Source organism: Myxine glutinosa, chromosome 6 (genome assembly GCF_964187855.1).
Source record: "Myxine glutinosa chromosome 6, kmMyxGlut1.1, whole genome shotgun sequence".
NCBI lineage: Eukaryota > Metazoa > Chordata > Myxini > Myxiniformes > Myxinidae > Myxine > Myxine glutinosa.
In genome coordinates this window covers 48,244,074-48,266,163 of record NC_136266.1, presented here as the reverse complement: position 1 = coordinate 48,266,163, position 22,090 = coordinate 48,244,074, and the positions used below count along the sequence as shown (strand labels likewise).

The 22,090-nt window shown below is 41.7% G+C and overlaps 2 protein-coding genes across 2 annotated transcripts in view; one reads left to right on the top strand and one right to left on the bottom strand.

Annotated features, from left to right (window-relative positions):
* The window catches only part of LOC144892601 (uncharacterized), a 1,198,808-nt gene that overhangs the window by 424,644 nt on the left and 752,074 nt on the right, over positions 1-22,090 (bottom strand). The gene's annotated exons all lie outside the window — the stretch shown is intronic.
* LOC137429748 (FYVE, RhoGEF and PH domain-containing protein 2) overlaps positions 1-22,090 on the top strand; it is a 104,340-nt gene that overhangs the window by 62,768 nt on the left and 19,482 nt on the right. The window contains exons 6-14 of the mRNA XM_078779819.1: positions 2,430-2,586; positions 2,731-2,869; positions 2,967-3,025; positions 12,369-12,515; positions 14,104-14,196; positions 14,481-14,560; positions 15,249-15,279; positions 15,911-16,021; positions 19,011-19,136. Of these exons, the coding sequence (XP_078635945.1) occupies positions 2,430-2,586; positions 2,731-2,869; positions 2,967-3,025; positions 12,369-12,515; positions 14,104-14,196; positions 14,481-14,560; positions 15,249-15,279; positions 15,911-16,021; positions 19,011-19,136 (943 nt within the window). The remainder of the gene's footprint in view (positions 1-2,429; positions 2,587-2,730; positions 2,870-2,966; positions 3,026-12,368; positions 12,516-14,103; positions 14,197-14,480; positions 14,561-15,248; positions 15,280-15,910; positions 16,022-19,010; positions 19,137-22,090) is intronic.

Below are 22,090 nucleotides of genomic sequence, written 5' to 3'. Positions count from 1 at the left end.
TCTTGACCATGGTGGTTTGGAGACATTTTCCAATGCATACTGTATGCTATAACATCACACTTAACAATTCCATGTACCGGTAAATACAAAACAGAGGTTTTTTTTCACAATTTCTATGCATTTTTGAAGAAAAGGTTAATTTTCACCCTTCACTAATTGCCCACAGAGGGGTATTACATCAATCTTCCCTCACTAAAAACTGCTCTTCTATGTGACGATTGATAAATAAAAGCAATTAGAACCAGTAAATTTAGTTTTATATGGCATTTTGCCTATCTATTAGAAAGAGTGAGAAAATTATATATTTTTCCCATAGGTTGACCTTTGACCCCCACTGTAACCATGGTAACCCCTTAATTATATATATATATATATTTTAAAATACTGAGATGCATTTTGTAGGCAATATCATCAGCAACAAAATGATGTATAAAAACCCCATGTAGAGTAAAATGGATGGGCAAATAAATGGGATATTGTTACAAACATCTCTTCTCTTTTTCAACACTTCGGAAATACTGATTTAGCAAAAAAGGGTTAAAAATGACCCTTTTCGGGGAAATCTCAGCTGGCATCCACCCTTTCCCAATGCACCACCCCATGCCCTAACTCGTCCCACTGGATGCCTGTCTCTAACATGAAATGATTTTCAAATCAATTTCTAAGCCACTTTTTCACTTTCGTTTCCTCTACTATTAACTCTTTATGCCTTTAACTCTCTTCACGGAAAACGCGATCGAAACAGGAAGTGTGGATGTCTGACCGGCCATGGTTTATTAGGGTCGGTCGTTTGTCTATCCGTGTAATTGTTTAACAAGTGAGTATGAGTAACCTCATTGTGTTAATAAATCATCGTAAATTAATTAGATATTTTTTTAAGCATCAAAGTTACAATTGTGGGTGGAGCCAGGGCAGCTGTCCAACCAATCAATGGGAAAGATTGTTACAGACAGACACACACACACACACACACACACACACACACACACACACACACACACACACACACACTAAAGGAGGTGGATACTTTGAGACCTGGTAGGTCTCCGTTCTACCTCTTGAAGCCCAACCATGTGTGAAGATAGCAGCCTACAACAACTTACGTGCGTGCACACACACACACACACACACACATACGTGCAAACACTCATACATATACGCACAGCTGCTGACCTTGGGGGAAGTAAATTCCCAGAACACATTGGGTGCAGGAGGTGCAATCTACTGACTGTGTTTTTCTGTCCACTGCAGTTAGTGTGTGAATTAAGGACAAATATCTACCTCACCTACCCAAAGAAAACATACACCCATGGGATGCCATCCGGCGGGGTGTACCCGAGCTCTATCCTCTAAATACTGCGCATCAAGCAAGGAAGTAGCACGTACCATTTCTGAAGTCTTTGCTATGACTCGGCCAGGGTCCGGTTCAAATGCCAACCTTCCAGGTCTTAGTCTGGTAACAATGCCACTGAGTTTGCTAACACCCCTTCATTATTCTTTCCCCTCTCTTCAGTGATCCTTTCTGGTATTTGATTTCTTAGTTTTCTCTGCTACAATTTACTTTAAGGGTTTCTGTCTTTGGAAAAGTCAGGATCGATCTCCCTCAGGACAGGTGAACTTGTTTTGGATGAGGCTTTTCTCTAATCTGCATCATTTTCTGCATTGATTGGTCAAACAAATTTGATGTAAATAACATCACTGAAAACAAGTTGGCCTATGCAAATGAGGAATCCTTCTTCACTTTACGTACCAGTGATGCTACAGGATACAGATTCGATGTAGTCCCTGCATTTAAAGCTGATTTTGTCATGATAATGAAGCCTTAAAACGAAAACATGAGTGTAAGATTGATGCTTAAAATGATCACTGGCATCATTTTCCTTAGGGTTGTCATATGTTGTTGTTGTTGTTGTTGTATAGCCCTGGACAGTTCTCTCAAACAAGCCCGCAACACAGAGACAGCCGATTGATCTCACAGGAGCGACGCAGAGATCTCCACATCCAGGATGGTGTCAGAGTTAGAGTCTGGTAACAATGCCAGAGAGAAAAATAAATAAAGAGAGAAGAGACAGACAAGAGGGAAAGGGCCGGTCCATGGGGACCGATCGGGTCTCTGATGGTGACCGTGCTGCCCTGACGAATCTTGGCAGAAGGGAAGAATGGCAGAGATTTGGCCCCTGACTTGCATTGGGGTGTACAACCACCGCGAAAAGGCCTTTCCGATAGTTGTCCCTTGGGATTGTGCACCTTGCTAATGAAGGGAGAGATCCTTCTCTTTGACTGGGTATACAAGACAACATACTTTTCGTTTTCTGACTATTGAGAGGTACAATGTGCTGATGTTCAATGACCGGCTCAATAAGGCCGACGACTAAACTATTATCTATGACCTTTTGTTTGTACCTCTTAACTTCTCTATTGCACTGCAGGAAGGAAAACCCACAAATTGGAGACATTCTGCAGAAACTCTTACCTTTCCTTAAAATGTACGGAGAGTACGTGAAAAATTTTGACCATGCCATGGGGCTGCTCAATACCTGGCTTCAGCGATCGGTCCAATTCAAAAGCATTGTACAAGAAATACAGGTTTGCGAATGAGGCTTGAATTGGCTTCAGGGTTTGGATAATGGGACGAGTTCTTTAAAATACTAATAGCGCACAGGAAGCGGTGAGTGTCAAGCTGAGAGAGAAAGCCAATACTTCCTCATTTCCATTTTTCCTGACATACAGGGACAGGAAGAAAGTAGGAATCTAACTCTACAACACCATATGCTTGAGCCCATACAGCGAATCCCACGTTACGAGCTTCTACTGAGCACCTACATCAAGGATCTGCCACCTGACTCACCTGACTACAAAAATGCTCAAAGTGAGTTTGCCACCCAATTGTGTACCACTACCTGCCACCCATTTTCCCATGAACAATCTGTCCTAACTTCAGTATGTATGTTCTCAAACCTCTGTAGAGTCGCTTCAGATAATTTCTACAGCAGCAAACCACTCCAATGCAGCAATAAGGAAGAACGTGAGTCCTTTTGAATGCAGTTCTATGCATTCTCATCTCCTAGGTTAGCTCGTGGTGTAGAAAATAGTTGTTTGGCAAACTTATTTTAAAAGTGCGTGGTGATAAAACTATCTCACAACCATTATGATTGTGTTTTGTGGTCCTTAAAAGCCAGATGTGTAATTTTTTTTGTTTCAGAGGCCCCACCCTGTGGACACTAATTGGTGCTGATGACATAAAAGTTGTGCAAATCAACAACCTTTTCCAGTTTAAATTGTCCAAACAATTGACTTAAAACAAAACTTGTCCAAACAATTGACTTAAAACAAAAATTCATGATGCTACCTCTTGCGGAAATTTTAAAGTCACCGATGACGAGTCCTGCCATGACCAGGGCACACTGAAGCCCAATGTGTTTACTCAATGACCAATGTGTTTTGTGGGCACACTGCAGGAGACTGCAGGAGTAGTATGGTGTGGTGAGAGCAGGGCCGGCGCTACCATAAGGCCAACTAGGCAGCCGCCTAGGGCGCAGACATCAGAGGGGCGCATTACTGAACCTTAAAGGGTCACAGTTTTATACAAATTATTGTTTTAAGACCGGACACAGTATACCGAGTGCCCTTTAGTTCAAAATGATTTGTGTGCCAAAATATTTTCTTTTGTATTTGCGAAAGATAATCAAAGATTGATTATTTAAAATTTTGATTTTGCATATCTAAAACTTATTGCTCAAACCACTGTTTTGTTTATCTGTAATTTCCATTCACACACTCATAAAGGGACCACTTTCTTTATTTTGCATTGCAAACCACATGGTGTCATATTTTTTTTAAGTGAACCCATTTGCCCCAAAGCGTGGGGTAACAGGGCCACTGCCATATTTATGGATATTGCGCCTTTAATATTGGTGCTGGTTTTTTTTTTTTTTTTTTTTTTTTTTTGTATACTGAATCGAGGCTCGTGAAAGAGCTAACATTTACTTCACAAACAAATCAACCAGACAAACAAAATACCCAAAAAGAGGGAGCGGAAGACAAGATGGGGAGAGAAAGGGAAGCACACAAACACAACATCCGAGAGCAGGGAGATGTGTGGAAGGGAGAGGGCTTGGGGGGGAGGAGGCGTGGGAAGGGGGGGGGGGGGGGAGGGAGAAGTATAAAACACAAGGACACCAAGGACTTCCTGGACAGAAGTTGGTATTTCAAAAAAGTGGAATTGGGGTGAAATTAGCGGGGGTAGAAAAGATCAAGGTTTTGGATGGGGGAAGATAGGAGATGGTGGTGAACAGCTGTTTTAAAGACTTGGAGGGTGGAGTGGGATTGAAGAGAGTGAGGAAGTTTGTTCCAGAGGCGGGAGAAAAGAGGAATGAAGGAGTGAAGGTGAGCAGAGAGTCTTGATTTTGGCAGTTTAACCATAAGAGGGTTGCAGGCAGATCTTGTGCGACCTGTAGGAATATTTGCGGGACAGAGCCCAGAGAGAGCTGGGGGGGCAAGGCCAGAGAGGAGTCGGTAGAAAACGGAAAGACCACCAACCTGCCTGCGGTGAGTGAGTGAGAGGCCCTTGGAGTTAGCTTCATCGCGGGAGATTCCAATGATTCTGAATGCTTTGGTTTCAACAGTGTGAAGGCGAGAGGGGAGAGCAGTATTCCATTGAGCTGCGGATGAAAGCCTTGTATGTGGTGAGGAGCTCAGGTGTGCCAAGGAAGGACTTCGCACGACGGAGGATGCCCAGTCGGCGACTGGCTTTGGAGGCCAAATTTGAAATGTGGTTTTCCCACGAAAGATCATGGCAGATAGTGAGACCCAAAAGCTTGAGTGACAGAACTTCTTGGAGAGGATTTTTCAGAGAGTGGATGGGAGGGTTGTCCAGTCGGTCTTTTCGGAGAGACATCGTAAGAGTGTGAGATTTGTCAGGATTGAAAGACATGTTCCACTTGTTTTCCCAGTCTGTGATTTTGTCAAGGTCTGCAGAGAGTGAGGAGGCTGCAGACTGCCGATCTGAGGGATGAAGAATGGAGCGACAGAGAGTAGAGTCGTCAGCAAAGAGATAGAGAGGATTTTCAAGAGAGTCAGAGAGATCATTGATGAAGACCAGAAAAAGCACAGGGCCCAGAACACTGCCTTGGGGAACTCCAGCCTGAACAGGAAGAGGAGATGAGAGAAACCCATTCAGGGCCACACGTTGACTACGACTAGAGAGGAAGTCCGCCAGCCATGTGTGGAGATTTCCATGGATACCAAAAGAGGAGAGTTTGGTGAGCAGAGCAGGGTGCCAGACCGTATCGAAGGCACGTGATATGTCAAGGGAGACTGCTCTAATTTGGTACTTATTTGCTCTAATTTGCTCTAATTTGGTACTTAAATCTTACGGTACTTATTCTTGCAAGTTAAAATAAATTTAGCAGTTTCAAGTTTTCTGCTTTTTATTTTTTCTGCAAGACATCTGTTTTTAATAATCTAAGTTGGCATTTTTTTTTGGGGTGGTTGGGGGGGGGGAGGGGATGCAAGTAGCTGGCCTTGCCTAGGGCGCAAAATAGTCTGGCGCCGGCCCTGGGTGAGAGGCACAATCAAACTGGGTGTGGTGAGACCAAGACTAGGTGTGAATATGGTCAAACTGGGTTTTTCCTGCCTGTTGAACCAACCTCCACATTCTCTTCAATCTCACTCTCCAGGTTCTCCAAAGACAGCTGTCCCCAATCCAAAACCATTATCTTTTCTACCCCCATTACCCAACCCCCCACCCCACCCCAATCCCTCCTCCTTTCAAATTTACAGTTCTCCTTCCTGAGATTCTCTTTCTGTATCCATGTCGTCCACCCCATGCAACCTCTCCTGCCCCCCATTCCTCCCCACACCCATTGTTTGTCTGCCTCCCCCTCGCTTGGCCTTAGGCCCTGCTGTTGCTGACCCCCTCCCCACCCCTCCCCCCCAATCTCTCTGTTGTTCCTTTTGTCCTGTTATGTCCTGATCCATTCAGTGTACGAGAGTACTAGCTCTTCTATGAGCCTCCACTATGTATACAATAAAGACAGGGAGCCATATGTTTACATTGTTAACAAATGCGAGTTAAATATACACAGAGCAGCATAAAAACAGTGGTGTGAAAATTTCTCAGCATGAAATCGGAAAGATGCCATTTACACATTAAATAAAACGTTATTTATCCACAGTTATTTGTCCATCAGAATTTTAATTGTACTGTATTTTACAAAGAAATGAAGTTTTAAAATGTTTAGCCTTTAAACAGAACAATCAAACATTTTTCTGTTGATTTTTCTACTTTGGGGAGGGGTATTCAAAGAGCACTTCTTCATTGTATATGTGTGTATGTATAATACATATATATATATATACAGTATATACAGTCACATGAAAAAGTAAGTACACCCCATGTAAAGTTTTGACTTTTTCAACATATTTCAACATACAGCTATTTGATCTTCATTTCAACGATATTGATAGATAAAGGTGATACAATATAACAAATATAATGAAACATTTACATTTTGTAGTCCATTGTATAATTTAAATAAACATAAATGCAAAATTTCACATGTGGAAAAACTAAGTACACCCCTACATTTATCACTACTTCAAATACCTAAAATTAGAATCGGGTGCACCAGCTCAGGTGCAAATGATTAGAACATCGTTAGAGAGGCTCTTGGAGGGACCCTGTCTTATTTAAACCTCAGACATTTCGTTTGGTTTGCTCTTTGTTGTTGAAGTGTGCGGCGTCACCATGCCTAGATCAAAAGAGCACTCTGAGGCCTTCAGAAAGAAGGTTATAGATGCCTACGAGTCTGGGAAGGGATTTAAAAAGATCTCCAAACAATTTGAAATCAATCATTCGACTGTCCGGAAGATCATCTACAAGTGGAGAAGATTCCAAACAACTGCCAACTTCTTCAGGCCGGCCGCCCCAGCAAGTTCTGCCCGAGAGCAGACCGCAAGATGCTGAAAGAAGTCTCTAAGAACCCCAGAATGTCATCACGGGACCTACAGGTAGCGCTTGCCACTGTTGATGTCAAAGTGCACGAGTCTACCATTAGAAAGAGGCTGCACAAATTTGATCTACATGGGAGGTGTGCCAGGAGGAAACCTTTGCTGTCGAAAAAAACATCAAGGCAAGACTAAAGTTTGCCAATGAACACCTAGGCAAAGACCAGCACTTCTGGAACAATGTGCTCTGGACAGATGAGTCAAAAGTAGAGCTATTTGGCCACAGTACCAGAAGACATGTTTGGCAAAAACCAAAGACAGCATTTGACCACAAGTACCTGATACCAACTGTAAAGAATGGTGGTGGAAATATTATGGTTTGTGGCAGCTTTGCTGCATCAGGGCCTGTGCAGCTCACCATCATACAATCCACTATGAATTCTTCATTGTACCAGTGGGTGCTTGAGGATAATGTGAGGCCATCTGTCGGAAAGTTGAAGCTCAACCGAAGGTGGATCTTGCAACATGACAATGACCCTAAACATACCAGTAAATCCACCAAGGAATGGCTGAAAAGAAAGAAATGGAGGGTTCTGGAATGGCCAAGTCAAAGCCCGGATCTAAATCCCATCGAGTTGTTGTGGGGGGATTTGAAGCGAGCTGTGCATGCAAGAAACCCCTCAAACATCACACAGCTGACATAATTCTGCATGGAGGAGTGGGCAAAAATTTCTCCCAGTCGATGTCAGAGACTGGTAGACAGTTATAAGAAACGCCTTACTTGAGGTTGTTTCTGCCAAAGAAACCACCTATTCGAGCCAAGGGTGTACTTACTTTTTGTAGTTTCTGTCAAAGCAGAAACTACAATGATATCCAAGGAACTGTTCATAGAACTCCGAGATAGAATTGAGAGGAAGCAAAGATCTTGGGATGGAAGGGTATAAAACAATTTATAGAGTGTTGAATGTTCCCAACAGCACAGTGAGCTCCATCATTAAGAAATGGAAAGAATAATGAACTATCCAGATTATTCCTGGAGTTGGCCATCCGACCAAACTGAACAACCGGGCAAGAAGGACCTTGGTCAGGGAACCCAATGACAACTCTGACAGAACTACAGAGTTCCGTGGCTGGGATGGGAGAACCTGCCATAAGGTCAACAATCAGCACTTCACAAATCTAGGCCTTATGGGAGAGTGGCCAGATGGAAGCCACTCCTGAGAAAAAGGCACATGACCGCTTGCCTGGAGTTTGTAAAAAGGCACGTGAAAGACTCAGAACCTGAAGCAAAAGATTTCTCGGCCTGATGAGATGAAAATTGAACTCTTTGGTCTAAATGCAAAGTGCTACGTTTGGCAGAAACTGAGCACAGCTCATCACCCATCTAACGCCATCACTACAGTTATGCATGGTGATGGCAGCATCATGCTATGGGGATACTTTTCAGCGGTAGGGACTGGGTGACTTGGAAGGATAGAGGGAACAATGAATGGAGCCAAATACAGGCAAATCCTTGAGGAGAACCTGCTTCAGTGTGCAAAGAACCTTACACTGCAGTGAAGATTTACATTCCAACAGGACAATGACCCCAAGCATATAGCCAAAGCAACACTGTAATGGCGTGAGAACAAGAACGTGAAAGTCCTTGAGTGGCCCAGCCAAAGCCCAGACATGAATCCCATTGAGAATCTGAGGAAAGATTTGGAGATTTCTGTTCACCGACGCTCCCCATCCAACTTGACAGAGCTTGAGCAAATCTGTAAGGAAGAATAGGAGAAACTCCCCAAATCCAGACATGCAAAGCTGATAGACATACCAAAGAAGAATCGAAGCTGTAATCGCTGCCAAAGGCACTTCTACGAAGTATTGACTCAAGGTGTTTAATACTTGTGTAAATTAGATATTTTTATACTTTATTTTTAATTATTTTGTAAAAATTTCTGAAAAAGAATTCCACTTTGACATTATAAGGTATTATCTGACGATCATTGGCAAAAACATTTAAATTTCATCAATTTTAAATTCAGGCTGTACCATAACAAAATATGAAAAAAGTAAACAGGTGTGAATACTTTATGAAGGCACTGCAATAAGTATAAGAGTATATAAATCACAATCTTACATGTGTATGTGTAAATCATGATTCATGTATGTGCAGTCGTGGCCAAAAATATTGGCACGCTTGCACTTTTTTCAAATAATACTCAATGAAAGGGGGTTTATGGTAGGAGACCCAGGACGACCCCACTGCTGAGAAAGCCCGACTGGAGTTTTCCAAGATACACCTGAACAAGCCAAAATCCTTCTGGGAGAATGTCCTGTGGACAGATGAGACCAAATTAAAGCATTTTAGGAAAGCACATCATCTCTATGTTTACAGAAAACAAAATGAAGCCTTCAAATAAAAGAATATCTTCCCTACAGTCAAACATGGAGAAGGTTCAGTGATGTTTTGGGGTTGCTGTGCTGCCTCTGGCACTGGATGCCTTGAATGTGCGCATGGCATCATGAAATCACGAGATCACCAAGGCATTTTGGAGCGCAATGTTCAACCTAGTGTCAGCAAGCTGGGTCTCCGTTGAAGGTCTTGGGTCTTGCAGCAGGACAATGACCCCAGCCACACTTCAAAAAGCACCCAGGAATTGTTCAAGACAAAACTCTGGACTGTTCTGAAGTGGCCAGCAATGAGTACAGATCTAAATCCCATTGAACAACTGTGGGGAGATCTGAAATCAGCAGTTGGGAGAATGCACCCTTCAAATCTGGAATAACTGGAGCAGTTTGCGCAAGAAGAGTGGGCCAAACTGCCAGTAGAGATGTGTAGGAAGCTCATTCATGGCTATAGGAAGTGCTTGACTGCAGTTCTTTTGTCCAAAGGCCGTGCTACCAATGATTAAGTCGAGGGTGTCAATAATTTTGTCAATGCCATTTCTTTTTATTTCCTAATTTAAAAGGATATATTAAGTTCTGATTCAAAAAAAAAGGTTCTGTAATATTATCAGTGAAATAAAGAATTGTGGAGACCAAATACTTTTGTCAATTTCAACTTATTTTTTGAGAAAATTGTGAGTTATTTGTAAAAAGTGCAAGGATGCCAATATTTTTGGCCATGACTAAGTGTATGCGTGTGTACGTGTTGCCACCACCGGTCGTCATCTCCACTCGTGAGTCTCAAAGACTGAATTGAGACTTCCCCAGTCCTGAAGCATCCAGCTTCACCCCAGCATGGAACAGTAACTCATGAGCCAAGGCGTCTCCTTTGCCATCCTCTGTTCAACGGAGCCTTCCCTGGTTCTGATGCATCCATCTTCACCCCAGCCAGGAAGCACGACTCATGGACCAATGTGTCTCCTTATCCATTCTCCATTTAACAGAGCTTTCCCCGGTCCTGATGCATCCATCTTCTCCCCAGCCAGGAAGCACGACTCATGGACCAATGTGTCTCCTTATCCGTTCTCCATTTAACAGAGCTTTCCCCGGTCCTGAAGCATCCATCTTCTCCCCAGCCAGGAAGCACGACTCATGGACCAATGTGTCTCCTTATCCATTCTCCATTTAACAGAGCTTTTCCCGGTCCTGATGCATCCATCTTCTCCCCAGCCAGGAAGCACGACTCATGGACCAATGTGTCTCCTTATCCGTTCTCCATTTAACAGAGCTTTCCCCGGTCCTGAAGCATCCATCTTCTCCCCAGCCAGGAAGCACGACTCATGGACCAATGTGTCTCCTTATCCATTCTCCATTTAACAGAGCTTTTCCCGGTCCTGATGCATCCATCTTATCCCCAGCCAGGAAGCATGACTCATGGACCAATGTGTCTCCTTATCCGTTCTCCATTTAACAGAGCTTTCCCCGGTCCTGAAGCATCCATCTTCTCCCCAGCTAGGAAGCACGACTCATCGACCAATGTGTCTCCTTATCCATTCTCCATTTAACAGAGCTTTCCCCGGTCCTGAAGCATCCATCTTCACCCAACTAAGGAACCACGACCCATGGACCAGGACGTCTCCTTATCCGTGCTCCGTCTTCTCTTCCATCCCATAAGTGGTGACTATAAAGATCCGCGTGACCTCCCGTGTGGCATCCGGAGTACACCCGGTTGTGGTGTGTGTGTGTGTGTGTGTGTGTGTGTGTGTGTGTGTGTGTGTGTGTGTGTGTGTGTGTGTGTTGGTGTGTGTGTTGTCAAAATTTCATTACCAAGATGTTGTTGTTTCTAAAAGATAGTATGATTTCATATGAATATTGACAATAGTTAATTAAAGTATAAGGCGTTGTTTCATAATAAGACACAGCAGACATCGTTATGCCAGTGACACAGTTAGAGAGGAGAAGGAACAAAAATTCAAATTACCCATCTTGCACATCTGCTATGCCCTTAAAAGGAGTGTTCTGATGAAATTGGCACAAAGCAGGGCCTGCTCAATTGCAGATGCAAATGGTACCTATTTATCCAGACTCTAGTAAATGTTGTATAACATCTGTATGGGTGTCAGAAGGAGCATGATGTACATGAAGTTGAGAAAACAGACTGTATCAATGACTCATAATAAATGGTGCTGTCTTCAGAGCAGGTTAGAGTGAGGAGAGATGAGTGAGGGTTGAGTCAGTACCAGATGGAGCTCGGTCGAGTTTGCTTGGAGCATGTTAGAATCACATTTGGAAGTTTGGGTGTTTTTCAGAGCAGAGCAGATCCAGTTGATACATTGTCATGGGTAGCAGAGTTGGCTGCAAGGACAGTGATGGAGCGCTGAACTGTGGCAGTAGATCTGTATTCTAGAGCCAGCTGAAGCATGGTGTGAAGGACCTCTGTTTGAAGGGGTACTGAGGTAACCACAGTCATGGTTATAGAATGTCGTGTTTCAGCATTTGAAGTTTCACCAATATAGGAGGCCATTGCTTAGAGAAGTACATCTCTGCACATAATCGAGAGCTCCATCATTTTGATGCTATGGTAATGTCACCGAGTCATGTGTGCATTCAGCAACCAATATGGCAACCCTATTTATTGTCTTGAGCTCAAAACATTAACCATCATTGACAATGTGCATTTGCGCTAAATACTCTAGCATGCAGGTGCCCTGGTGATCGATCTGATGAAACAACCATTTGGAAGTGCCTTTTTCCACCTAAAGATGTACAATTGGAGTTAAAGAAATCACATTTACGAATAATTTATTCGAGATCAACTGACTTGTCCTCTGGTTCTCACCGTACAGGTGAAGCACAATGTGACTACTGCAGAATTTGTGGCAATTTAGGAGCAGGTGGTAGAGAGCACACACTTTCATTATACCGTTAAGACATGCATTGGCCTCCAATTGTGGACACTAATAAATCATTTCTGGTGTTATGGTCATCGTCATTCTGATAGAGGTGAAGATGTATATAATGGCTATGTGGCCTTCAATACCTGACCCAAGGAGAAGATGCAAAAACTGCTGGAAATCCACGAGCTGTTGGATGGTGGGATTGATGTTGTTCACCCCAGCAATGAACTCATCAAGGAGGGACCCATCTTCAAGCTCTCAGCCAGAAACGGAGTTCCTCAAGAGAGGTATCTCTTCTTGGTAAGGACATCTTCGTGGAGTTGTGGATTTGTGTAGTTTTCTGCACTCTTTTTTTTCTTATGATCCATTAATGCTGGGCGACATATATGCAGGAAATCACATAATCACAGTTATTCTGTCTATCCGTTTGTCTGTCTGTGTGTCAATCACCTACAGGTCACAATTTTAAACCAATCTTTATGAAACTTCAGCCAAATGGTTGAGTTGGTCATAAGGAAGAAGCCTATTGTTTTGGGGGTCAAAAGGTCAATAGGTTAACATAGGCCAAATATCACCAACTTTGTCAAATTTCTAAAATCCTCAATTTCCATCCGATTGACTTCAAATTTGAAGAGGATTTGCATATCTGGTCACTGAATTAAACCACCAATTATTTTTGAGGTCAACATAGGCCAAAAGGTCAACATAGGCCAAAGGGCAACAGCTTAGGTAGAATTTCTAAAATCGTCAATTTTCATCCGATTGACTTGAAATTTGAAGAGGATTTGCATATCAGGTCACTGAATTAAACCAACAATTATTTTTGAGGTCAACATAGGCCAAAAGGTCAACATAGGCCAAAGGGCAACAGCTTGGGTGGAATTTCTAAAATCGTCAATTTTCATCCGGTTGACTTGAAATTTAAAGAGGATTTCCATATCAGGTCACTGAATTAAACCACCAATTATTTTTGAGGTCACCATAGGCCAAAAGGTCAACAACTTAGGTGAAGTTTCTAAAATCCTCAAGTTTCATCCGATTTACTTGAAATTTGAACAGGATTTGCATATCCAATCACGTAATTCAAACACTAATTATTTTTGAGGTCTAAAGGTGAAAAGGTCAACATAGGCCGAATTTCTAAAATCGTTAATTTTCATCTGATTGACTTGGAATTTGACGAGGATTTGCATACATGATAATTGAATTCAACAACCAATATTTTAAAGGTCAAGGTATGCCAAAAGGTCAACATAGGCCACAGGTCAACAACTTTGGTTAAATTTCTAAAATCCTCAATTTTCATCCGATTGACTTTAAATTTGAAGAGTATTTTTTATATCAGATCCCTGAATTCAACCATCAATTATTTTTCAGGTCAACAACATGGCCAAAGGTCAACAACTTATTTTAAGGATTTTGTAAGTACCGTGCTATGCACGACATATTTCTTGTTTGTCTGTTTGTGAGCAAGATATCTCAAAAAGCTATGGACAGATTCGGACGAAACTTGGTTGCCGATTTGGGTGCTTGACTCGGACGAATTGATTAGATTTTGGTGAAGATCTGGATCCCGATTCGAAATTTTAACTGATTGTTCACCATTGAATGAGAGAGCTTAAAACGATATATAACACGATATCTCGAAGAGTTGTGGACGGGTTATGACAAAACTTGGTGGATAGGTTGGTTAGGTGCAAGAACAAGCCGATTAGACTTTGGTTCAGGTCCGGATCCAGATCCGGCCTATCAGTGGGATACAAAACGTAAACTGTTCATCCTGGCGAAGGTATGCGCTCTACCGAGGGCCGTTCTAGTTTTGGACCAGTTTTTCTTGTTCCTTAGTCTTTATATTACTTGTGTAGATTCTCTCTTTATTTGTCTACAGTTCAACAACATGCTGCTGCACTGTGTTCCTAAGATGCGGCTCATGCGAACCAAGTTCTCTGTTCGCACGTGTCTTGATATTGCTGACCTTAAGGTAAGATTGCAAATTGTTATCAGGACATTTTAATAATGAAACACCTTTGATGTGTTTTACACCTATTCACGATCTCCTTTTTTCATCCTCCTTCATTTCATGTTCCCCCTTAAAATCCATTTAAATATCCTAATATCTTGGCACATTGTCTACTTACATTATTTCAAAATTTTGATTTTTATAAACATCCCTGCTACCAACATTCCAATTCTGCTCTCATGTGATAAAAATCCATCTTTTCGTCTTCATAATTTTTCTTTTTTCAAATTATTTAACACCAACAGGTTGTAGATGATATGAAAAATGAAGAGGCATCTACGTTTCACATATATGGCAAGCAAAGGGCACTTGACATCCAGACCAGGTGAGTTTCACTCTGGATCAACAAACCAATCTGAAGCTTTCTAAATCCATTGAAAATTCAGAAATATTTTACATCCACAAACAGGTGCAAGTAGATGTGGTAACCAACTGGAGAATCGCTCACTTTACAACTCTTCTTTCACTGTTGTGGGTTACATATTTGATGTTTCTGGAGTGGTCTCACTGTCACACTGTCCCACAATTTTCCATGCTTCTTGTGAAACACTTTGTGATGCAGTCCAATGCAGAGCTAACTGTTCCAATGGCAAGGGTAACAGTTTGTCATCATTGCCTTTGGATGAGAAAGGCTGTTTGGTCAATAATTCGAGACTAAGTCAGCACATCACCCCCGGCAGATAGAGGATAGATTCAAAGCAATTTCACAAGGAACCTCGATGCAGGAAGAGGCCATTAGGCCCATCGAGCCGGTTAAATCTTGCCAGTATCCACATAGCCACATAGCCCTCAATGTACAATGGCTCCAGGTACATACGTATATATAGCAGGAAGATGTATATGCTGTTTTTTATAGCAGGTGTATACATATGTGCTAAAAAGCAATAGAAAAAAGTTTCCTTGATGTCCAACTTTAAACCTCTAGAGTAAGTTATGAAATATAGAATTGTAAAACACTGCATGGTTCTTGTCATGTTTGTATATCAGTTTTAAACAACTTTTATTTCATGCAGAACTCAGAAAGAGAAGCAGGAATGGATGGAGGTAAGTACATAAATATTTTACATTTGGAGATGAGAAGCTCTTTAAAAACAAAAGTGTCATAATAATGAGGAGAGTAATTAACAAATGCCAAGGATTTGAGGAGGCAAACCAAAGGAAATACAGTCGTACTTCGAAAGAGAAAAATGAAATTGTAAGACAATTCCAGCTCAGGGTTCATAAAACAGAGAACCACCTTTTTTAGAGGCCATTTTCCCTGCAGAGCAGGGGATGGCCTTTTTCGGGCACCGTGGTCCCCTTTTTGAAGCAATGTTTTATGGCCGGATGCCCTTCCTGCCACCAACCCTGTTAGTCGCCTCTTGTGCCACACAGGAATTATCAGTGAACTGGTACTCAATTTGCCGACCTCGGAAGGATGCCAGGCTGAGTCAACCCACCTGATGTTAATTCAGCGATTTGACCGGGATTTGAACCCAGGATCCTAGGATCCCAAGCCGGCACCCTAACCGCTAAGCCAACACCTGGCTAAACACCTGGCATAAAACAGAGGCCAACACCTGGCTAAACATAACAATAACAAACCTGGCTAAACACCTGGCATAAAACAGAGATATGAAGCTAATTCCTTGTTAGAAATCAATTTATCTGTTGATGTCCGCTGTCTGCACAACAGGCTCTTCAGGATGTGATAACGAAATATGAGATCAATATGAAGTCATTTAAAGACCACTGCAAAGAGGAAGAAGAAGAAGAAGAAGAAGAGAAAGAAGAAAATGTTGAGCATGTGGGTGAAATGATTCTCTGACTAATGTAATGAGACTTCTTTTTGCTATAATGATCAGTGTTTTTACTCCGTTAATCTAGCTCAGTTGAAAAGTAGAACCAAAAAAAAAATGGACAACCTGCTAAATCTTCTGGGTCATGTCATGGTCATCAAACTTGCTTTGCCATGGAAGCCCTGTGATGAGATATTCCCTCACAATTACAACATTTAGGCTGTTGTCTGTGCCAAAAACTGAGAATTGAGGGAAACAGTAAGCTGGCATCACTGTGGCATTTTACATATGTTTTCAAATGTGCAACAAGTTTCTCAGAGGATTACATTTTGAGGATGACGTATATAATGTGGTGTTTTCTCCTAATAGTGTAGCAGCATAGCAAACCTGTTGTGCATTTTGTGATACAAGCACCAAATTTGGCACAAATGTACATTAATATGTTGCGAACATTTTCAGATATTGGGCCACTTGAAATTCCGTAATTCTTTTTTTCAAATTTTTTCAAATTTCGTAATTTCAAATTTTTCGGGTGACACCGTCACAATTTCGGTCTTCGAGGCCGGCCGATATAGTGGGGCGACTTAGCCCAAATATTCAAAAGAATTGTGCATTTTGTGATACAAGCACCAAATTTGGCACAAATGTACATTAATATGTTGCGAACATTGTGTGGTCAGCAATGAAGACGAGAGTCTGAATTACATGTATGCAAAAGACCTTGTGAACCAGTGAAGCAAATACACGGGTAAGCATGAATTAAATCTAGGGCATGATATAATTTCCATGATGTTTACCTCTACACTCAATGGTGGAAGGAGGTAATGTTTTGATCCCAGCTTGTCTGTATGTCTGTTTGTCTGTTAGTCCACAAAATTCCAGACAAAGCTTGTAGTAGTGGTAGTTGTAGTGGTAGTGGTGATAACAGAAATTGTTATATAGAACTGAACTTATATTATTATTATATGCAGAAAATAACTTCATTTCTATATGCCCTGCAGTGGACAGGTTAATTGGTTTATGCACTGAAGGGGTCACCCTGGTGTGCACTGCTGTGTTCTGCCTCACTGAGTTGTTCAGGTATGATGTACTCAGCACAAGCTTCCGGTCGGCCCGGAGGTGGGGGTGCGGGGCCTGTCACGGAACGTCAAAACAAACGGCCTGCCGGGGCTGCCCAAAAGTCGGGCGTGAGGGGCGCGTCCACTAATGGAACGCCTCTCGCTTCCCAGATCGAGGGCCACGTGGTCAGGAGAACCTCGTCCCTTCCGGTCACACTTTGCCTATCGGCCGGCCTCGAAGACCGAAATTGTGACGGTGTCACCCGAAAAATTTGAAATTACGAAATTTGAAAAAATTTGAAAAAAAAAATTACGGAATTTCAAGTGGCCCAATATCTGAAAATGTTCGCAACATATTAATGTACATTTGTGCCAAATTTGGTGCTTGTTTCACAAAATGCACAATTCTTTTGAACATTTGGGCTAAGCCGCCCCACTATAACTGACAATGGGGCTGTCAATGCTGTTACTTGCAATCTTATAGGATAACTTTCTTTTATGTAACTACAAATGATTGACACAAAAAAAATAAAACTTAGCTCGAGTGGGAAATGCCAAACATATTCCAAACATATTTAATGGAGCAAAAGTGGATTTCACCGAAACTCCAAAATTGACGTGGTGGAAATAGCGCTACCTTTGGTGGTAGCTGGTATTACAAATCATCTTCCTTTATCTTATGATATGGAGTATGATATGTTGTGATCAATAACATTTCTTTAAAAATTACAAAAATTATAAAGTGCATCTCCAAGACTGTGCCGCAGCACATTGCCCACATAAGGTGGGCCGAGAAGGGGACTCCTCTTCTCGTCACTGGTCATGGATGTACCTGCTAGTATCATTTAATATATAGTATGTGTGTTGGGGGATAAATGATAAATCAAAAGACATAGTGCTAGTGTGTACTGCACTGTGTAGAAATTTAGTGAGGCCTCGTCTGCATTATTGTATGCTGTTTTGGTCAGTACATCTGAGGAAGGACATAGCTGCCGTAGAAAGGGTTCAGCATAGAGCAACGACATTGATCCCAGAGCTAGCTAGACTAAGCTATGAGTTGCAGCTGAAAGCACCGATACTTTGTACATAAGGAAGGAGGTGATTACAAGTGGATTTGATTGAAATGTTTAAGATAACTAGTACACCCGCTCACTGTAGGAGCGGCAGAAGGGTCATGTTATTAACCTTTATGGTGTATATAGATTACAGTAGATCTTTGCTCAGTTCCATAAGTAAAAATTTCCTCACGGATGTCAGGATTCCTCCAGATTTCTTTCAGTTTAGTGTTAAACAACATTAGCGACTGTTTAAAAAGGTAATCATACGTGTTTGTGGTTCATAATATTTTTACTTCTGGTAGGGGCCGTTGCTCCCACAAAAACAGCACGATGAGGTATTTATAAAGGTTGACATGGCGTTTGTTCAAGGAGAAAACACTTCTTGGGGAGGGGAGGATATTATTAGTATTTTGTTTTGTAATAAGATTCATGTTATGCTTTTATCATTAGTTTTGTTATTAGAAGCGTCATTGGAAAAACGCCATGATAAAGCTATCTTAACATGGATATACGTACACCTCAAAACGCAAACCCATTGGTGGGAAAACCTCCTCGGCAGAGAAAACCCCTTGGGGATGGGGGTAAATTAATTTGCTACAACCTTTATTGTGTGACCCTTAGTCCTCCTGTCAAGTTTGGTTGAAATTAGATAAATAACGATTGAATGTATCGCGGTCAAAAATAATCAGACAGACAGACACCAAATTGCATATTTATAGACAGAATAAGTGTGGAAGAGTTTTTCTGTAGAATTGACACTGGTGGGACTACATTATAGACAATGGAAATTTTTTGATAATCCTGGTGGCAATGTGTGTGTGTGTGTGTGTGTGTGTGTGTGTGTGTGTGTGTGTGTGTGTGTGTGTGTGTGTGTGATGCAGCTCTTTGAACTGGGGAAACGAGCTCCGCAGTGGATCCACGACATGGATACGACGATGTGTATGAAGTGCAAGGAACTATTCAACACCATAACACGTCGTCGTCATCATTGCCGCGCATGTGGTCATGTAAGCACTGGGCATTGCAATGTTCCTCTTTTCACCCTTCATATAGTTCCTCTTTTCACCCTTTCTGTTATCTGACGTCCTCAACCTTTATCATCTCACTCCAGGCTGTGTTCAACTCAAATCAGTCCATATTTTATACACTACAAGTTGGGCTGCCCGATTAAGATTGGGTTATTCAGACTTTAGTAAAGCATCACAAAGGTTGTTGTTAACTCAGAGATCAAGTCATGAATAAGCAAAGCCATAAATACAAGAACACAGTGGAATGAAAGGAAGCACACCAACAGTAGAGTGGAGGGACACAACAGAGGGAAATGTGGAGGAAAGAAACACCCAGAAGAGAAAGTTTGAGTCCAGAAATGGATGTTTTACACCTGCAGCAAAAAAAAACTCGAGAGTGCAACATGGCAATGATGGGCCAAATGGCCTCGTGTCTTGTTTAAGGTTGTATAGAATTGTGTGACCACTCATTAAACTCAGTGTAAGACCGTGGAGACTATGGACCCTTTGTAAATGAATTCCCATTCAGCATACGAAAAATAAATATTTAAATATTTAAATGTAATCAGTTCGATTTCCCACAGAGCAATGATCTTCAAACATGCACATGCAGTCCAAGCTCCACTCCTTCCCAGCCAAAGGGGACATGTGACATACAGACCCTAGAACATCCAAAGCACCATTATTTCATGTTTTGGTTTTCTTTACACCAATTTGACTAAGAATTTAAAGTTTTTAGTGTGACAACCTTCTTCCTGTAAAACGAATGCAGCACAGTACAGCGACTTTTGGGGAAACTAAGCCAAGGGTTTCAAAACGTATAATGACCAAATTAACAAACAAACAGACTTGCTTATATACACGAGCATTGGTACTGACGCCCTCTGGTGGAAAATTCCACATTGATACTTTCTTCTGGAACGCACTGTGCACTTGAAAAAATGGGCATTACTGTAACCATATTCGGCTTTCCTGGACCGTACTGTGGTGTGTTTGTGCTGTAGAATGCAACAAAAGTGATATGTTTTCTGGGACACCCTGTGCACCATAAAATTATTTTTGTGGCATACTGTAATCACATTTTGCTTTGAATATACTGTATATATGCCCCAAAAAGAATTTCAATTACTGTCTATATATATATATATATATATATATATATATATATATATATATATATATATAGGGTGGTCCAGAAACCCTGGGCACATTTTGAAGAGCGATACCTACAACAAACAACTAAGTTTATTATTGTTCTTTAATGCAAAACAAAACATGATTACTCGTTAAACAGTCTAATCAGTCTAATATACATGAAACAGATCAGTTCAAATGTTCAAACTGCTTTCCTTCATTGTCTATGTACAGCTGCAGCCATGACGAAACACTCTGACACGCAGTTCTGCATGTTTCAGTCGTTAAGGCAGCAGTCTCATTACGGATGAATTGTTTCAAGTATCTAAGGGTCGTAGGAATCCTCGCATACACTTTGTGTTTGAGGAAACCCCAAAGGAAGAAAACACAGGGTGTTGAATCACAAGACGATGGTGCTCATTCAACGAGACCATGACGGCCAATCCATTTGTCTGTAAAGTTCAAATCAAGGGCCTGGCGTACACTGGCAGCATAATGAGCAGGCGCACCATCATGCATGAACCACGTTTGGCCATCATTTAGAGGGAAATACATGCTGCTTCAACATTAGAAGGTAATTTGCAGCATTCACATTTTCTTCGAAAAATATTGGTCCAACAATGCCTCCAGAAGAAATGCTTCCGAGACGGCATTTCTGACATAAGCTTGATACTGGACGTTGTGCTCAACAGTAAATCGTGGGTTGTCTACTGCCCATATCACGCTGTTATTACGATTCACAGAACCAGATAAAGTAAACTTGAATTCATCTGACCACCAGATCCTGTTCTGCAAATCATTGTCCATATCCATTAACCCAAGAAATGTCTCACATGCCTCAACACACCTGTCAAAATCATCCTCAGATAGTTGGTGAAATAATCTGGGTATGTATGGTTTCGCATTAAGGTCTTTTAGTATTCTTCGAATCGATGATCGGCTTATGTTGGTGACGTTTGATAAACGACGAGATGATAATGGTGTGTTGCTGTCGACTTGTTCTTGAATGACCGCTCTGCTTTCCTCATTTCGAACAGTACGTGGCCTACCTGGTGACTGTTTGTGAAGAATCTTGCCGGTTTCATCAAACTGCTTGTTTATTCTGCCGATGGTTCTTCTGTCAATTGCGTCGGCGCCACATTCTTTGACAAGTTGTCTGTGAACTTCAGCTTAATTTCCAGATACAGAATACAAGCGTACAGCATGAATTTTCTGTCTCACGATATCCTCCATCATATTAGGGCGTCGAATTCACAATGACCTGAACTAATGCAAAGACAAACGCATGCAACACAGTGAGCGAAGCTCACCCTGATCCATATCACGTGACGTACCTCATCCTGTTGCGTATTATGTGATGCCTGTGCGTGTTGAAGCGGTCACATCCATTTACGAGTAATCATGTTTCGATTTGCACCAAAGAACAATAATGAACCTAGTTGTTTGTTGCAGGTATCGTTCTTCAAAATGTGCCCCGGGTTTCTGGACCAACCTGTGTTTTCATATACACATGTTTTCAGATCATATATATACAGACTTGGCATTTAATATGGAATATTTTTTTTCTCTTGACTTGGGTTTACTTTCTTAACTCAGTATATCAATCGGGTGAGTTTATTTTACACTTTGGTGATTTATTTGTTAAAAGAACCATGTCACTGATTGTCTGTCGCAGCAAGAAGTCAACAACAGGATTTTATCACAGGTGGCGTGGCAAAATGTACGGACAGGTGCATTTGATGATTGGCTTCACAGTCGGGTATACAAGGGTTGTTGCGTTCTGTATTAGTGGAAAACAACTGCTGCACATCTCCAAAAGT